This window comes from Neovison vison, chromosome 5 (genome assembly GCF_020171115.1).
Source record: "Neovison vison isolate M4711 chromosome 5, ASM_NN_V1, whole genome shotgun sequence".
NCBI lineage: Eukaryota > Metazoa > Chordata > Mammalia > Carnivora > Mustelidae > Neogale > Neogale vison.
This window is the reverse complement of record NC_058095.1, coordinates 21292504-21310168: the sequence shown is the minus strand read 5'-3', so window position 1 is coordinate 21310168 and position 17665 is coordinate 21292504. Positions and strand designations below refer to the sequence as shown.

The following is a 17665-nucleotide window of genomic DNA, read 5'->3' as shown; positions in this document are numbered from 1 at the left end:
TAATTTGCTAGGCCAAAGAAGAGAAGTTTATTGGAAAACAAGCATGCCACAAGACCCAAGATCTACAGTGGGAAGAAGGGAGTTGATACTGTTACCAAGACTTGAGAACAGTCCAAGTCTTAAGAGATGAGCCTGGATTTCCATTCATCCTCTGGTTGGCTTGGATTTTGATGATTCAGGGCAGGAGGTTTGGTAGGTAGAGATGGGAATATGGCTTTTTTTTTCCAGAAGGTTGATTGCTTGTTCTAGATGGTCAGTACACTTCTCAGCAGCAGGGGGAGGTCCTACAGGTGGTGCGGCAGGGGGCAGGCTGGCAGCAGGGGGGGCGGCAGCAGGGCGCCTGCACAGAGATGGGCTGGCAGCAGGTGGAGGCCCAGCAGCAGGGGCGGCAGACAACGGCCGTGCAGGACGTGGGGCAGCAGCTGATGGGGCGGCAGCAGCCCTCCTGCACACCGCAGGGGTCACAGCAGACGGGGCGGCGGCAGGGCTCACAGATGGGGCGCGTGCAACGGCAGGTGCAGGTCACGGGGCGGCACACGGTGGTCTGGCAGGACACAGGGCGGCAGCAGCAGGGGTCACGGCAGCAGCAGGGCTGGCAGCAGCCTCCCCCACAGCCTGAGGAGGAGCAGGTGGAGCCACAGCAGGATCCGGACATGGTGATGTCTGGGGTTGGTTAGGGTTGGACTGATGAGAGGATTTGGGTGTTGTCAGGTGTGAATGTCTCTGTCCTACTCTGGGCCCTTTATATACCCTGGCCAGCTGCTGATGACACCCCCCACCCCATTTATCTTTTGGCCAATTAAGTAGAATTTTGTTTTGACTAGTGATTGCATTGCTTGTGACATACTCATGATCTCATTAGAGAACTCTTGTTGCTTTCCTAAACATGGATCTATTCATGCTGTTCATCATCAAAATCTAAGTACTCATAGTCATTTGAGATAATAACAGCTCTTAATATTTATGTTGGGTAGGTAGCACCTGATGAATGTTGGGGAAAATGGCCCTAAAGGAACTGCAAATTTTAAAAGAAACATGTAGGGGTCTCTAGATCAGTGACTGGATCCTGACTTCACCCCCAGGAGATGCCCTGAGAAACCTGCATGTGAGTCAGACAGGTATTGGACATGTCCTTGGGTCTGGACTCCTTGGAAGTTTATTGACATATTACTTGATACAATAGAATGCATATACCTTGAATAAGACAGCAGTTCAGATAATTTATATGGGAAAGATAAAAGGTTACTTTTGTAAGTCAGTTAAGTTATTGAAATAAAATATCCATAGTTGTATTTCATTTTTCCCCCTTCTTTTCTCTAGTTCAAGTTTGAGCGACTGTGGTCCTTCTGGCCAAAGAATGTTGATATTTATTTCTGAGACATGACTTTTTTTAATGTTTGGCTTTCTTATATCTATGATAGAGAATTGTGTGACAAGAATTTTTTTCTTAATATCCTTGACATGGGCACTGTATGACTAAGTGGTAAGATGGAGGTTTTTAATCAGCATTGCAGACATAGATAATACATTGATCAGAGGAGGCATGTAGGAGGCTGCACAGGTGTTCTGTGGTGACACTGCTTCTTAGGGAAGTTTTGTTAGAGGCCCTTGGGGAGTTACATGGGGGTAGAAGTCTCATTACTTTGTAGCTTTCCCCCTTTTATTATTCACCAGACAGGACTTTTGGTCACTTTAGGATCATTCCCATTATTCAAAAGAAAGTGCCTCAAGCCCCAGGAGCTAAAGATCCCCCAATGAAATTTTAAAGATTTTTATTTATTTATGTGAGAGAGAGCATGAGAGGCAAGAAGGTCAGAGGGAGAAGCAGACTCCCCATGGAGCTGGGAGCCTGATGCGGGACTTGATCCCGGGACTCCGGGACTGTGACCTGAGCCAAAGGCGGTTGCTTAGCCAACTGAGCCACCCAGGCGCCCCCCCCCCCCATGAAATTTTAAACATAATTCTAAAACTTTAGAAGGAATGTAAAGTGACTGAACATATAGTCATACTTGGGGAAACATAAGAGGGATAAATGAAGTGTGGTCTCATCAATGAAGACCTTTGATTCTCTCACATTTCATGTTCTTTCTCTTGTCCACGGACACACTTAACTTTCTTCCAAAGCAGCAACCAGGGCCAAGATAAAAACTCATGTATTCTACTCTTTCTTGTTTTTTTTCTTTTTCCCAGCTTTATTGAGATATAAGTGATATATAACATTTTTTTAAGCTTAAAGTGTACATTGGGGTGATTTCATGCATGTATATATTGAAAGATGCTTACCATGATAGAGTTGGTCAACACATCCTTCACTGTACCCTATATAATTATCATTTTGTTATTGATTTTTGTTTTTGTTATTGTTTTTTTTTGTTGTTATTGTTTTTATGGTGAAAAGATTAAAGCTTAACTCTCACAGCAACTTTCAAATGTACAGCATAGTATTGTGTTTTTTTTAATTAAATTTTATTTTTTCAGTGTTCCAAGATTCATTGTTTATGCACCACACCCAGTGCTCCATGCATGCAATACATGACCTCCTTAATATCTACCACCAGGCTCACCTATCCCCCCATCCCCCTTCTTTCCAAAATGCTCAGTTTGTTTCTCAGAGTCCACAGTCCCTCATGTTGCATCTTCAGCTCCAATTTCTCCCAATTCATTTTTCCTTTCCTTCTCCTAATGTCCCCCATGTTAATTCTTATGCTCCACAAGTAGGTGAAACCATATGATAACTGACTTCCTCTGCTTAACTTATTTCACTCAACATAATCTCCTCCCATCCCATCCATGTGGATACAAAAGTTGGGTATTCATCTTTTCTGATGGCTGCGTAATAGTTCATTGTATATATGGACCATATCTTCTTTATCCATTCGTCTCTTGAAGGGCATCTTGGCTCTTTCCACAGTTCAGTGATTATGGCCGTTGCTGCTGTACATTGGGATACATATGGCTCTTCTTTTTACTACATCTGTATCTTTGCAATACCCAGTAGTGCAATTGCAGGATCATAGGATAGCTCTATTTTTAATTTCGTAAGGAATCTTCACACTGTTTTCCAAAATGTCTGTATTAACTTGCATTTCCACCAACACTGTGAGAGGGTTCCCCTTTCTCTACATCCTCTCCAACACTTGTTTCCTGTCCTGTTAATGTTGGCCATTCTAACTGGTGTAAAGTGGTATCTCAATATGGGTTTGATTTGAATTTCCCTGATGGCTAATGATGATGAACATTTTTTCATGGGTCTGCTAGGCATTTGTATGTCTTCTTTGGAGAAGTGTCTGTTCATGTCTTCTGCCCATTTTTTGACATAATTATCTGTTTTTTTTGGATGTTGAGATTGAGGGGTTCTTTATAGATCTTGGATATCATCCCTTTGTGTGTATTGTCATTTGCGAATATCTTCTCCCATTCTGTGGATTGCCTCTTTGTTTTGTTGACTGTTTCCTTTGTTGTACAGAAACTTTTGATCTTGACGAACTCCCAAAAGTTCATTTTCGCTTTTGTTTCCTTTGTCTTTGGAGACGTATCTTGAAAGAAGTTGCTCTGGCCGATGTGGAAGAAGTTACTGCTTGTGTTCTCCTCTAGGATTTGTTAACTGTGGTCACTGTGTTGCCCATTAGATCCTTGTTGTTCACCTTGTAACTGAAAATCTATATCATTTGACCAAAATCTCCCCATTTCTCCTACTCCTCACCCCCTGACAACCACATTTTCTCTGTTCTCTGTTTCTATGAATTCGCTGATTTTGATTCCACATGTGAGATCATACATTATTTGCCTTTCTCTGACTTACTGCACTTAGTGGAGTACCCTCAAAGTCCATCCATGTTGTTACAAATGGCAAGATTTCCTTCTTTTTTATGGTTCAGTAATACTTCATTATGTATGTATAAAACACAGTTATTCATGGGGCGCCTGGGTGGCTCAGTGGGTTAAAGCCTCTGCCTTCGGCTCAGGTCGTGACCCAGGGTCCTGGAATCGAGCCCTGCATCGGGCTCTCTGCTCAGCAAGGAGTCTGCTTCACTCTCTCTCTGCCTGCCTCTCTGCCTGCTTGTGATCACTGTCTGTCAAATAAATAAATAAAATATTTTAAAAAAACCACAGTTATTCTAAGACTTGGAATATACACACACATCATATATATATTGTTCATATATATGCCATATGTGTGTGTGTATACATATATCTCATTTTCTATATGCATTCATCTATCATTTGACATTTAGATTGCTTTAATGCCTTAGCTCTTGTGAACAATGCTGTAATGAACATGGGAGTACAGAACCTCTTCGAGGCCATGATTTTGTCTCCTTCAGATATACACCCAGAAGTGGGATTGCCTGGGTCATATGTTAGTTCTGTTTTTAATTTTTTGAGGATTCTTCATACCATTTTCCATAGTAGTTTCAACCAGTCTATATTCTCACCAACTGTACACCAAGGAAGGTTCCTTTTTCTCCACATCCTCACTAGCATTTGTTAGATCTTTTTATACTAGTTGTTCTAACAGGTATGATGATATCTCATTGTGGTTTTGATTTGCATTTCCCTGATAATTACTGATGTTGGGCACCTTGTTGGCCTCTGTATGTCTTCTTTGGGAAAATGTCTATTCAGGTCCTGTGCCCATTTTTCAATCAAATTGGTTTTTTTTGTTTGTTTTGCTTTTTGTTTTTATTTGTTATTTATAGTCCCACTTACTTATTTTTTTTTGTTTTTGTTGCCTGTGCTTAGCTCTTTTCAATGCACATTGTCTCATCAATTTTTCATATTGTTGGGGGTTTTCATGATCACATTTTATGTAAAGGGAGCCTTTCAAGGATACATAAAACCTTAAGTTAACAAGACTAATTTCTCAACTCTGAACACTTTTGATCCAAAGTCATTCCAAAGAGATTTTTTCTTTCTCCTTTGTAAAGATCCACAGAAAGTCCGTGAGTCTCTCAGAAAGCAGTTCTAGTGTTAGTCTAAGATCCTCATCCCCAGCCCATATTCAAGCTTCATGTGCAGGCAGAGAAAATATGGGCCCAATTTCAGTAATTTGTGCTACAGAACTCTGTGATTTGACATTGGTGGCAAGCCACAGAGCGTTTTTTTAATGCCACTCATCCTAAAGCTAGGTAACCTTCACTGAAAACTTGGCCATTTATTGGCTGCGTGTCCTTGGGCCATGAAGGTTAATGATAGGACACACCCAGGTTGTTGTGACAGTAAATAAGCTATTATTTGTCACTGGATCAGAACAGTGCCTGGCACTTAGCAACTGTCTTGTGTTTATTAAGTGAATATGTTTTTAAAAGTCATTTTCTGTGTGTGCCTTTATAACCTCTAGCTTTTGAATTTAGAATAAAGGTGAGCATATTTGATGTGGCAAATGGCCCACTCTTTCAGTTACCACTCTATTCAGTTACCACAGAATATACACTAAATAAGATAATCTATTGGAGAGTCTCATTAATAATGCAGTAAATAAATGAAGTAATAATGAAGTAAAATAAAAATGCCTGGAAGGAAGATATAGAGCTCCGTGTTTTTAACACCAGTTACTCAAAGGGGTGTTAGGTTATTGTTGTAAAACCTAATAGAAGAATATGTGTCAGAATTGTGGATAGTGGCCTGAACTGTACTGAGAACCCCACAGTCCATGCAACACAGAGTGAGCTCTTAGAAAAAATTCCATTAAAAAAAGCCTTAAAGCTGATTTAGACAGATTCCTGGTGGTGAAGGGCAAACATATTTTGTATTACTAATGCTAGGACTTTATTTAACACTATCATTTAATGTAGCAGTATGATCAAATTTTAACATGGAAAATATTGTCTTATGTTCTTAATTCTCAATTGTCTATTCATATGGAAAAAATAATTATACCTGTAATTTAAAACTGCTAACAATTGAAACAAATTTTAATTGGGATATATCAAATTACACACCTTATTTAAGCAGTTGAGATGATCCCAAAGAGTTAAAATGGAAATCAGTGTTTAATAATTTGATCAGTTTAAAGGTATCAGAAAGTCCATCATATATACCATAGTGATATTTTCTTCTATATATAATAAAATACTTCTTCTGAGTACAAATAGCTGCTAATTATCTGCTTTACATCCATTTAGACTCTGATAGGTAGGTTTTTAAAAGCAGAGCATAATCATGAGAAAGGTTCAAATATTTTTCCCAAAATAGATACAGGTTTTAGACAGTACATTCCATTAAACGGAAAATATATGTTCATTTTAAAATTATGTAAATAAAAATTATAAAGAAGAAACTGAGTATTATCCCCAGTTACTCTTAGATTTTGTTGCATCATGTTTTAGATAATTTTTTAGGCATAAATATACATAAACATGCAGAATACATTTTCCTTACAGAATAGTTGACTATGTTACAGCTTGTTTATTTCTGACTTAAAAATGACAAGACATTATGCCTCTATCAGAAAGGATGAATACCCAACTTTTGTAGCAACATGGACGGGACTGGAAGAGATTATGCTGAGTGAAATAAGTCAAGCAGAGAGAGTCAATTATCATATGGTTTCACTTATTTGTGGAGCATAACAAATAGCATGGAGGACAAGGGGCGTTAGAGAGGAGTAGGGAATTTGGGTAAATTGGAAGGGGAGGTGAACCATGAGAGACTATGGACTCTGAAAAACAGTCTGAGGGGTTTGAAGTGGCGGGTGGGTGGGAGGTTGGGGTACCAGGTGGTGGGTATTATAGAGGGCACGGCTTGCATGGAGCACTGGGTGTGGTGAAAAAATAATGAATACTGTTTTTCTGAAAATAAATAAATTGGAAAAAAAATGACAAGACAGTTGCACATGTTTCCTAGTAAGTTTACAATCTTCAACTATTTTTAACTACTTGACATTTCTCCTATATTTATATTGCTTGCAGTATGTACTATTTGACTTCTTTTCTTATTTATACTTCATCTCCCTAAATACATTGTAACTTTTTTGAAGCAAGAGCCCTCTTTATTCTTTCATATTCTCTCAGTGTGGTCAGCTCAGTGTCTTGTTCACAGTAGATATTTAACAATGTGTAGACTGACAGTGATTGATTAATTTACTTGGAAAATGCCATTACTGCCCAGTTCCTGAGCATAAAGGTGAGCAGCCTTGAGAGCCAGTGTCGATTCAGTACCCACAAGACTTGACACCCTGAATAACACTCAAAATGACTACCAGATCTGTAACACATAGAAAGGAATTATCCGAAACCACAGTTATTCTTGTCTATAAAAGACCAAAGAGTTACTCTGGGCAGAAGAACATGTCTCCTACCATACTGAGAGGAAGTGTTTGACTTTTAAGGGCTTAATGTCAGGGGGCATATGGTCTCCTGGAACTTTAATGGACATCAGTGATTATATTAGTAAGAAACTTACTTTATCTTTCATTAGTCATTGCTCTCCAGCTTTACAAATGTGTTTGACCAGATGTTGCCTGAGGTTCTTTCCACCTCTAACACACTGGGTTTTCTAAGCTTGCCAACAGGTATCAGATCAGTGACTGAACCCTCATCAGCCTAGATGCAGCCTCCTTACCGGGTTATTGTTCAAGGACATTTCCCAGATGTTTGGCATGTCTGGATTGTGAGCACATCTGACTCTCTCTGTGTGATGAAGATTTGGCTGTGTCCACCTTTCTCACTTGGTTACTGTGCCTTATAAATTCCACTTACAAGGATAATAAGGAAACTACCCAGACGGGTTATTTTAGAGAACAAGTTGAGAGGACTATTCTGCATCTTGCTTTGAATGTCTGTGGACAAAACAGACAGAACCTACTAAAAGAAAGTATCACAAAGACCATGATTTCTATGCTGGAAATACTAAGTTTATTAGGAAACAGATGACATGATTGAGGAGTTAGACAGGGTTCCTGGGAGGACAGGGTACTCTTCATGAGTAGTCAGACTGAAAAAGGGGTTCAGCGCCTACTCCAAGCTAGGGTGAAGAGATGCAAAACGGACTTCTCAGAAAAGGCGTGCTATTCTGTCATGAAGAGCAGGATGGATGGACCCCATCTTCTACTGGGGACCATCAGTAATTGATGCACTGCTCAGCAGCAAGGGGAGGTCCTACAGGTGGTGCGGCAGGGGGCAGGCTGGCAGCAGGGGGGGCGGCAGCAGGGCGCCTGCACAGAGATGGGCTGGCAGCAGGTGGAGGCCCAGCAGCAGGGGCGGCAGACCACAGCCGTGCAGGACGTGGGGCAGCAGCTGATGGGGCGGCAGCAGCCCTCCTGCACACCGCAGGGGTCACAGCAGACTGGGCGGCGGCAGGGCTCACAGATGGGGCGCGTGCAGCGGCAGGTGCAGGTCACGGGGCGGCACACGGTGGTCTGGCAGGACACAGGGCGGCAGCAGCAGGGGTCGCGGCAGCAGCAGGGTTGGCAGCAAGGCTGGCAGCAGGGTTGGCAGCAAGGCTGGCAGCAGGGCTGGCAGCAGGGCTGACAACAGGGCTGGCAGCAACCTCCTCCACAGCCCGAGGAGGAGCAGGTGGAGCCGCAGCAGGATCCGGACATGGTGATATCTGGGGTTGTTTAGGGTTGGACTGGTGAGAGGATTTTGGTGTTGTCAGGTGTGAATATCTTTGTCCTACTCTTGACCCTTTATATACCCTGGCCAGCTGCTGATGACCCCCAGGACACATGATCATTTCCTTGTTTGTGTTTATTTTTTCTGAAATGACACTGATAGTTTAGCAAGTTCCCTAGACACTTTTTTTTTAGGTGCTCAGGTACTCGTGAAAGACCATTTGCTTTCCTTATTTAATAGAGACCCATTATATTTTGCTATTTATGGTTCAAATATGAACTTAATGACCCTAACTTCAAAGTGTCCAATTATCTTTATAATTCAGTGATGTTTTGCCAATTGATGTTTTGATGACACAGAGTAGCTGTCATGCTCTTACTAATAGTGGAAGTGAATTCCCCAAGTTGTGAGTGTCTGTTTCCACTGCTAAGCTTCCTGGACAAAATGAGTTCAGGAAAATAATAAAGGACTATTTTAAAAGTCATGTTATCTCAGTAAAAGAAGTTTTACTGTGTACTTCTGGGAGCTATAGGAATCCATCTTATCATCTTGTCATCAGTGTGGTTTTTTTTCCCCCAATTTTTAAATTTTGGTAAAATACATATATAACATATACTTTTTAAGTGTACAGTTTAGTGATATGGTATATATTCATACTGCTGTGAACCATTAGCACCATCCATCTCTAGAGCTCTTAAAAAAGATGTAATTAAATAATTAGTTAAAAATTAATTAATGAGAGGGTGGTGGGTGGGCAGGCAGAGGGAGAGAGAGAACCCCAAGCAGACTTCACACTGAGTGCAGAGACTGAGGTGGGACCTGATCTCATGAGCCTGAGATCATGACTGAGTTGAAATCAAGAGTTAGATGCTCAACTGACTGAGCCATCCAGGTGCCCCTAGAACTCTTTTCATCTTTCAGAACTAGAATTTTGTACCCATTAAACACTAACTCCCCACTGGGACATCTGGGTGGCTCGGTTAGTTAAGTAGCTACCTTAGGCTCAGGTCATGATCCCAGGGTCCTGAGATCAAGTCCCGTATTATGCTCCTTGCTTGGTGGGGAGCCTGCTTCTCCCTCTGCAACTCCCCGTACTTGTGCGTGCTCTCTCTCTCTTTCTCTCTGGCAAAAAAAACCAAAAAACAAAAAACAAAACAAAACTTAAAAAAAAAAACAAACCAAAACAAAAAACCCCACTAACTACCCATTGAACCCCTCTCCCCGGCCCCTGGCAACCACCACTGTACCATTTTTTTTTCTTAATTATTTCTTCCTCCCTGACATCCCACGGTATTGGCTCCAACACTAGGGCGTCATGAGTGTGTGACTTTAGGCAAGTCACTTACCTGGTTCTTTTTTTTTTTATTTTATTTTATTTTTTCTTCCAATTTATTTATTTTCAGAAAAACAGTATTCATTTTTTTTTTCACCACACCCAGTGCTCCATGCAAGCCGTGCCCTCCATAATACCCACCACCTGGTACCCCAACCTCCCACCCCCCCGACACTTCAAACCCCTCAGATTGTTTTTTAGAGTCCATAGTCTCTCATGGTTCATCTCCCCTTCCAATTTACCTGGTTCTTTATGTACAGAATGTACAATATAAACGCAGCCTCTGGCAATCCCTGTTCTAGTCTCTGTTACTGTGACTTTGGCTTTTTTTTTTTTAATTTGTCTTAGATATGTGCTCATTATTTTCTATAGCTGTAGCTTTCCAAACCATGGAAAATTGCATTTTTTAAATCTTCACAATAATGTATCATTGAATTCTAACAACTATATTCTAAATATTGTGCTAAAACAAATACATGTATTAATTCTCACAATAATCCTATGAGATAGGTATTGTATTCCTCATTTTACACATAAGGAAGTAGAGAAGTGACTTGCCTAAGATCATACACCTACTAGGTTGGAGCCAGAACTTACTGCAAAAACATCTGTGGGAACATTATTTGTAAGCTGAAGAATGGAATATGGTTATCATATTCCCCTGCCATTAAGGAACATCTGTTCTATGTATGAATTTTAACAGTTAATTTATCTTTAAAATAGTTGGTATTTATGAAATGGCTAATTTTTAGAGTTATCTGAAAGGATTCTTATGTCTTTCCCATATGCTCAGGAATTCAAAGAATTATCTCCCACATAGCTTTCTAAAAATACCAAAACAGGGGCACCTGGGTGGCTCAGTGGGTTAAATCTCTGCCTTTAGCTCAAATCATAATCTCAGGGTCCTGGGATCGAGCCCTGCATCGAGCTCTCTGCTCAGCGAGGAGTCTGCTTCCCCCTCTCTCTCTGCCTGCCTCTTTGCTTACTTGTGATCTCTCTTTCTCTGTCAAATAAATAAATAAAATCTTTAAAAAAATTCCAAAAATTCCAAAACCCTAAGAAGATAGCATCAAAGTTGGACCTAACGAAGTGGTTATGGGGCACTATGAACAAAGCCACTGTTGAGAAAGTATAATTTACCCTTTAAAGTTCTTCTAGCTGGACTAAGAACCAGATTGACATGTGACACATTAAGAGGAGAAAATAAAATTTAGTGGCATACTTATGGGGAATCCACACAGCCATGGAAATTCCAAAGACATTGAGGCAACATGATACTTAGAGCTAAGGAGAGAGGTGGGGGTCTGGGGAGAAAGACCATTAGCCTGAAGGTGAGAGGAGATGTTTGGAAAACAAAGTTTGCCCTATTAGCAGATACGTGTCTTATATAAAGAGAAATCTTTATTAATAGATTTCTTCCTGGTAGAGGCAGGTAGTTGCAGGGGAGGTAAAGAACATTTCCTGAATCTGCTGGGTTTTGATTGCTTTTAACTCAGGAAAATGTTTATGCCGAAGTGGCCCATTTTGGGGCAGACTGCCCTTGGCCCCTACACCACCATCTAGATGAAGGTTGCAGTCTCCCATCATAATAGAGCACCCAGGTAGTGATCCTGCCAAAAGTGGTCTCCAGGCCTGCTTTGTCATACCCTGTATCTTGTTCTCTTGTCTCCCCATGCACTATGCCTGAGCATACTCCTGCTCCCAGAGCCAACTGTGATTCTCAGTCATTTGGGACTGGGGAAAATCACTTCCCTCAGCCACTTTGTAGACTCTGCCTTTGGATTTGCTTGGTTCTGATCTTTTGCTTTACAACTGATTCTGTTCTAGATCTGTGGTTGAAGGCTGTGGTGCAAGCCTCCTTTCTGATCATTCTGCTTGCATAGTCTCTTGCAGGCTTACCCAGATCCACACCAACCACTGTGGTTGACCATGGCATGGAGTTACTCTGAAAATAAGCACAGTTCCATAATGATGATAAGCTTGGGAGTACACTAAGAATTCTACATCTGAGAAACTAATTTAAGACAAGGAATTCTATAGGAAGCCAACAAAGAAAATTCTGAGAGGGGAGAATTGTTTAAATGGTGTCCAAGAATGTGTAGAAAGGCTCACAAGTCCAGTTTCTATATACCAGTAGATAGACCCTTACTAAAGAGAAGACTCTGTTGTGCATGTAAATGTTTTGACTGCAGTGGAATTCTTGTTGAGAAGTTTTTTTTTAAACCATATTTCAAGAAAAATACTTCTTTCATAAGGTGGCTTATTTAATTTATTTATTTATTTATGTATTTTTATTAGAAGAATGTACATGTCCAGCATGAGAAGAGAATCAGTGAGGGATAGAGTTGTTTTTCTCTTGCAACCCTGTAGAACTTATTCATTCCCTCCTTCAACAAATTCTGATTTTAACCTATGTGCCAAGTATGGCACAGATCAGTGGGAATTCAGCAATGAAGAAAGTCATTTAAATTCCAGACCTTCACAGAGCTTACCTGGCCTGCCTCATCTCTCTGGACAGGTAGATAGGCCCAGTGTGGATTAATGTTTTACCACTTCAACTACTTGGGGATTGTTTTAATGGTAAAGTCATTTGGAGTTCTAAATGAATGATTCCAGCTTCTTATCTCATTTTTCCAGCAGCAATGACTCCATCAGAATTGGCCATAGTAGTGCTGGAGGGGAGCTGTAGGACAGATGGGATAGTGATTCTTCTAGCCTAAGCCTTCAGTGGTTCAGGATTCCCAGGTACCACTTATATTAATCACTGCACAGTTTTCTAAATCAGGCTATAAATGCAGCTCTAAATTAGTCTTCCTCCCCCTTATCACATGTGTGGGGATTACTCATGGGTCAAGTTCATGATCAGAGAAACATGTAGTCTCTCCATTTCCTCAGCATCACTACAAAACCTGTGGCTTGAGCTATAAAAGTACCTCACACAAGAGGTTCTACATTATTTGAACTGCTATTAAAATTACAGATCTTGCACCTGAATTATTCCTAAAGCTAAAAAAAAAGTCTCTGAAAAACCCTTCTTTCTTTGTTTTTTTTTCTGATTATGTATACCATACCATAACCTAAAAATAAGCTTTAGAAAATTAATAAACAATAAAGAGAAACCCATTTGCTTCCCAGAGATAAAGTTTTTATTATTTTACCATGCAAAACCCCATCTTAAATATAATGATATCCTGGAAAAGTATCCCATCTTATAATAGTAGAGATGTGATGATGAGTCAGTGGGGTAGAGCTCCATTCAAGAGGAACTTTGATCTTTGTTCACTAACTTTTTCAAGCCAGGAATTCAAATGGTGAAAGTTGGGATGTTTCTAAAGATTGTAGAAGAGGGGCGGGATTAACTGGGTAATTATGTGGGAAAACGGATAGACAGCTACTGTTGAGTTAGTTGTTGAAGAGCATGTAGGTTGCAAAGGAATCTCTCATTTGATCCCTTGGGTTGGGAAAAGTTTTTACGTTTCTCAACACTTGGGAATGTTTCTCAGTGGGCTATTCAGCAGCAGGGGGAGGTCCTGCAGGTGGTGCGGCAGGGGGCAGGCTGGCAGCAGGGGGGGCGGCAGCAGGGCGCCTGCACAGAGATGGGCTGGCAGCAGGTGGAGGCCCAGCAGCAGGGGCGGCAGACCACAGCCGTGCAGGACGTGGGGCAGCAGCTGATGGGGCGGCAGCAGCCCTCCTGCACACCGCAGGGGTCACAGCAGACTGGGCGGCGGCAGGGCTCACAGATGGGGCGCGTGCAGCGGCAGGTGCAGGTCACGGGGCGGCACACGGTGGTCTGGCAGGACACAGGGCGGCAGCAGCAGGGGTCGCGGCAGCAGCAGGGCTGGCAGCAAGGCTGGCAGCAAGGCTGGCAGCAGGGCTGGCAGCAGCCTCCCCCACAGCCCGAGGAGGAGCAGGTGGAGCCGCAGCAGGATCCGGACATGGTGATGTCTGGGGTTGTTTAGGGTTGGACTGGTGAGAGGATTTGGGTGTTGTCAGGTGTGAATGTCTCTGTCCCTTCCTGGGCCCTTTATATACCCTGGCCAGCTGCTGATGACCCCCAGGACATAGGTCATTTCCTGGAGTTGTGGTTGCCCATTGACCTCTAGATTGGTGGATTCAATTGCTGAGGCAGCAATTCCAACATCATGGAAAGATGCTTTCCTTTCTGCCTGTCTGCTTTCTTCCTCATTGAAATGAATACTTGGTAATTTATATCATCCAAAAAATTGCTCATGGAATAACCAATCCTTTCATACCATGTCACATGACCAGTTGACATGTCTTATGACAAGTTGACATGTCACATGACAAGATGAAAGTTTGTAGAACCCAGTGTTGCCACCATCCTACTTTCTTCTTGTTCGTCTTATTCACCACCCGTGACTAAGTATGAGACTGAAGGGTTCACGAGGTCATAGACCTGGTTTCTAATTGATATTGAGATGAAGTAAGAATTTCTGAAAAACCAGGATGACTCATGGAAGGAGACATGTACTGATTCTGCTATGGGAAGAATGGTCCAGTGCATCTGGAAAATAGAATAGTGCTTCACCTTGTTTTTAAGGAAATAGTCACCAGAGCTACTGGAATGACTCTAGTTTGCCTATAAATCTGAGTCACTACTGAGACTCTTTCTGTGTAAACAGCAGCATCCTATTTGGGAGTGGAGAGGGAAAGGAATAAAAGGAAATTCTAAGTAGTTTCTCATCACACAGTGATTACAAATCTTAGGATGGCGAGAAAAGGCACATAAAGCAATGAAAGGAGAAGACTTTTCATGGGGCAACAAGGTCAAACTAAGTGATGACTTTTTTGTGCATTTTGTGCATTTTGAATGCCCCTCCTTGAGTATGGTCTTAGAGTTAAAATTGGGATTACTCTTTCTTTCTAGGTGTGACCATAAGAGCACTGGAATTGAGTTCTTCAAAACATATTGAAGATATTTGTAAAGGAGCCAATTATCTTTCTGTGGTCTCTTGGCTGAGGGTTTGATTGCTTATGAAGTATGAAATTGGCTTCAGGAAAAACAAAGGGAGCCACATGTACTGATGACTGATAAAATAGCTTTGTCTTTTCAAACCATAAGAGACTCTTAATCTCATGAAACAAACTGAAGGCTGCTGGAGGATTGGGGGAGAGAGATAGGGTGGCTGGGCATTGGGGAGGGTATGTGAAATGGTGAGTGCTGTGAAATGTGTAAGCCTGATGATTCACAGACCTGTACCCCTGGGCAAATAATACATTATAGGTTAATAAAAATATATTTTAAAAAGCTTTGTCTTTTTAAATCATAGTTAAGTAAAGTGAAAATGTAGAAAATAAATTTATAGTTAAAAGGGAGGTTAAGGATGATATCCTCAAAGGCTTGCTGATGACTCTCAGACCAAATTTGTCTCCACAAAGTGTTTCATTTGCTAGATCATGTTTTATACATTCGTTGGCCTGCCATAGTCCTGGTCGTTGAAGGCCTTTGAGTTTGTGACCGATCATATTCCTTCACAGTTCTTGAGGGGCCCGATATGTGAAATGATTTCTCTAAAATCATGCAGATAAAAGAATGGCAAAGTGTTGACAACACTGTGATCTTCTGATGACTGTAAACAGTGATGAATGACCCCTAGTTTTTTCCAGCTGAGTTATTTCAGACTAGTGAACAGGTAGTCATAGTTACCAAAACTTCTGTCCCATCTAGTGAAGTAAAGTGGGAACTTGTTGATTTATGATTTAGAGTATTGTTATTTTGGCCTAGAATATATACAGAAATTCAAATAGTAGGGATTAGAATATGTCTGTAAACTCACTGCATTTGTTAATTAACAGAAAGGACAGAACACTAAGAAATTCTGTGTCCTGAAATCACAGACTGTCAGAAACTTTGCAGTTTTAAGCCACATCATTAAGAGTGGAAGGTCCCACTATTTCTGGGACAGGATCTTAGTCACCTTAACACAGAGAAACAGCCTCAATAGCCAACCCAAAGGCAGAGTTTCAGATAAGAGGTTTTAAGGTACGATAGTTCTCATTTATCTTAACTATGTAGTTTTCAGGGAAAGAGGACCTAAGTTCCATCACAACCCAGTCCTGATGTTAATACTTTTGCTCAAACCTCTGTTTTGCTTTGAGTCCATTAAAATACCATTTCATATAATTTTATGTAAACTCTATGTTCTTCAAAAATCCCATTAAAAAAAAAAAAAAGCATTTCCTTTGTTGGGTGGGATGCCCCTGGTCCCCTGTGTTGCGTAGTTTCCTTTGCTGTAGCACATAAATAAGCCCAAGCTTGTTGGACAAGAGATTGTCCCTAATCTTTATCACGTGAGCTTTTTTAGTCCTATTATTTGAACTCCAGATGTTCTGCAAGAGCATAATCACCAGAGTGGGAACAAGTAAATGTTAACTATGGTGGTGATAAATTGTGAGATTTTGTGGTTGGATTGAAAAAGTATGCAATGTTGGTAACTTTTTCTGATGGTGAACCATGCCTCCTCCTCCATAGTTGCATGAGTTGGGATTTGTTAGGAACTGGCCATTGGATGTTAGGAAGGTTTTTAAATTCTGAAAACAGAATATGCATTTCCTGTTCTCCAAAAAGTTTTAAGTATGACTAAATAAGCTTCAAAAAGCAATAAATAAAAGTTAGCTTTTACAATCTCCTAGTGTTTCATTTTTAAAAAAAATTTATATCATTATAGTCAATATATTTTGTGATTTCTTCCATCTTAATTCATAAGGTTTAGTTTTGAATATGATCAAATTATGTGAATTTTCATGTTACTTAAAAAGCAAATGTTTAACGTGTTATGTATATTTTAACAATATTATACCAAAGTTAACACAAAAAGTTGCAAACTCTAATGTTTCTCTATATAGTTACCGCATCATCTGTTGTTTTGTATTGATCATGTCTTTTATTTATTAATTTATATTATATGCTTAACACATGTAAAATTAGATTTGTAATGTAAATGTAGATATAAGTAATATTAATAGAACAAACACCATTGTATTCACCCCAACAGAAATTAGCTTTAATTATTTTTAAAAACTTAGCCCTTCCATTTCTATAAGTGATTATAATAAATAAATTTATGATCATGTTAAGAAAAAAAAAAGAATATGACAAAAGCAAAGACCTACGGAACTGCATGGTGTGTGCCCTTACTGTGAGTTTAGTGTTACTTGCAGTGAAACTTGGTGGGGGGTGTTGAGACATGAACCTGGACGTGTGGGCAGTGGACAGACCCTGGAGGACCCTGTGTGCACAGATTTCCTAACCACGTAAGCAGTCTGAGGACTAGCCCAGCCATCCTGTACCACCTTCCGAGATTCATACCAGGATTCCTAGCACCTTTCCCTTTCCTCTCCTGTCTTCCTCACCTTCTTTGTTTTGTCTTCCTTCTTCCTGTTTCTTGTCTGATCATCTACATACACTAATAAACATTGGACTTCTGAATGAATCAGAGAGCAGGGAAGTTTACAAGAAAACTTAGTTTATTGAAAACAAGCAAGCAGCACCTTACAAAAGATGGCGGGGAGGGTTTGAGCAGTCCTCAGAGTTCAGGATGGGTTTGCAGAGTCTACTCTGAGGGGTTTTGAAGAGAGATTTACCTACCCATAGTGTCTTCTGCTGTTGTGGACATCTGCTTGTATATCCAAATGGTAGGATGTAAAAATGACTATTGTCACCTTATGAAAAATACCTATTTTTCTTTCTACTTTCTTAAAATGCAGAATAGGTGCTTAGGCTCCAGTGTGTTGCTCTGTGGGGATAGTGGGAATC

General features: G+C 40.7%; 3 protein-coding genes across 3 annotated transcripts; all 3 read right to left on the bottom strand.

Annotated features, from left to right (window-relative positions):
- LOC122906266 (keratin-associated protein 2-3) lies at positions 1-655 on the bottom strand. The gene has a single exon (XM_044248013.1). It carries the CDS (start codon positions 653-655, stop codon positions 266-268), a length of 390 nt encoding a protein of 129 aa, XP_044103948.1. The 3' UTR covers positions 1-265.
- A 7388-nt stretch (positions 656-8043) lies between these two features.
- LOC122906263 (keratin-associated protein 2-3-like) lies at positions 8044-8542 on the bottom strand. The gene has a single exon (XM_044248010.1). The coding sequence runs from the start codon at positions 8540-8542 to the stop codon at positions 8081-8083; it is 462 nt and encodes a 153-aa protein (XP_044103945.1). The 3' UTR covers positions 8044-8080.
- A 4857-nt stretch (positions 8543-13399) lies between these two features.
- On the bottom strand, positions 13400-13825 carry LOC122906265 (keratin-associated protein 2-3-like). Its single transcript, XM_044248012.1, has one exon. The coding sequence runs from the start codon at positions 13823-13825 to the stop codon at positions 13400-13402; it is 426 nt and encodes a 141-aa protein (XP_044103947.1).
- Between the last annotated feature and the right edge of the window lie 3840 nt (positions 13826-17665).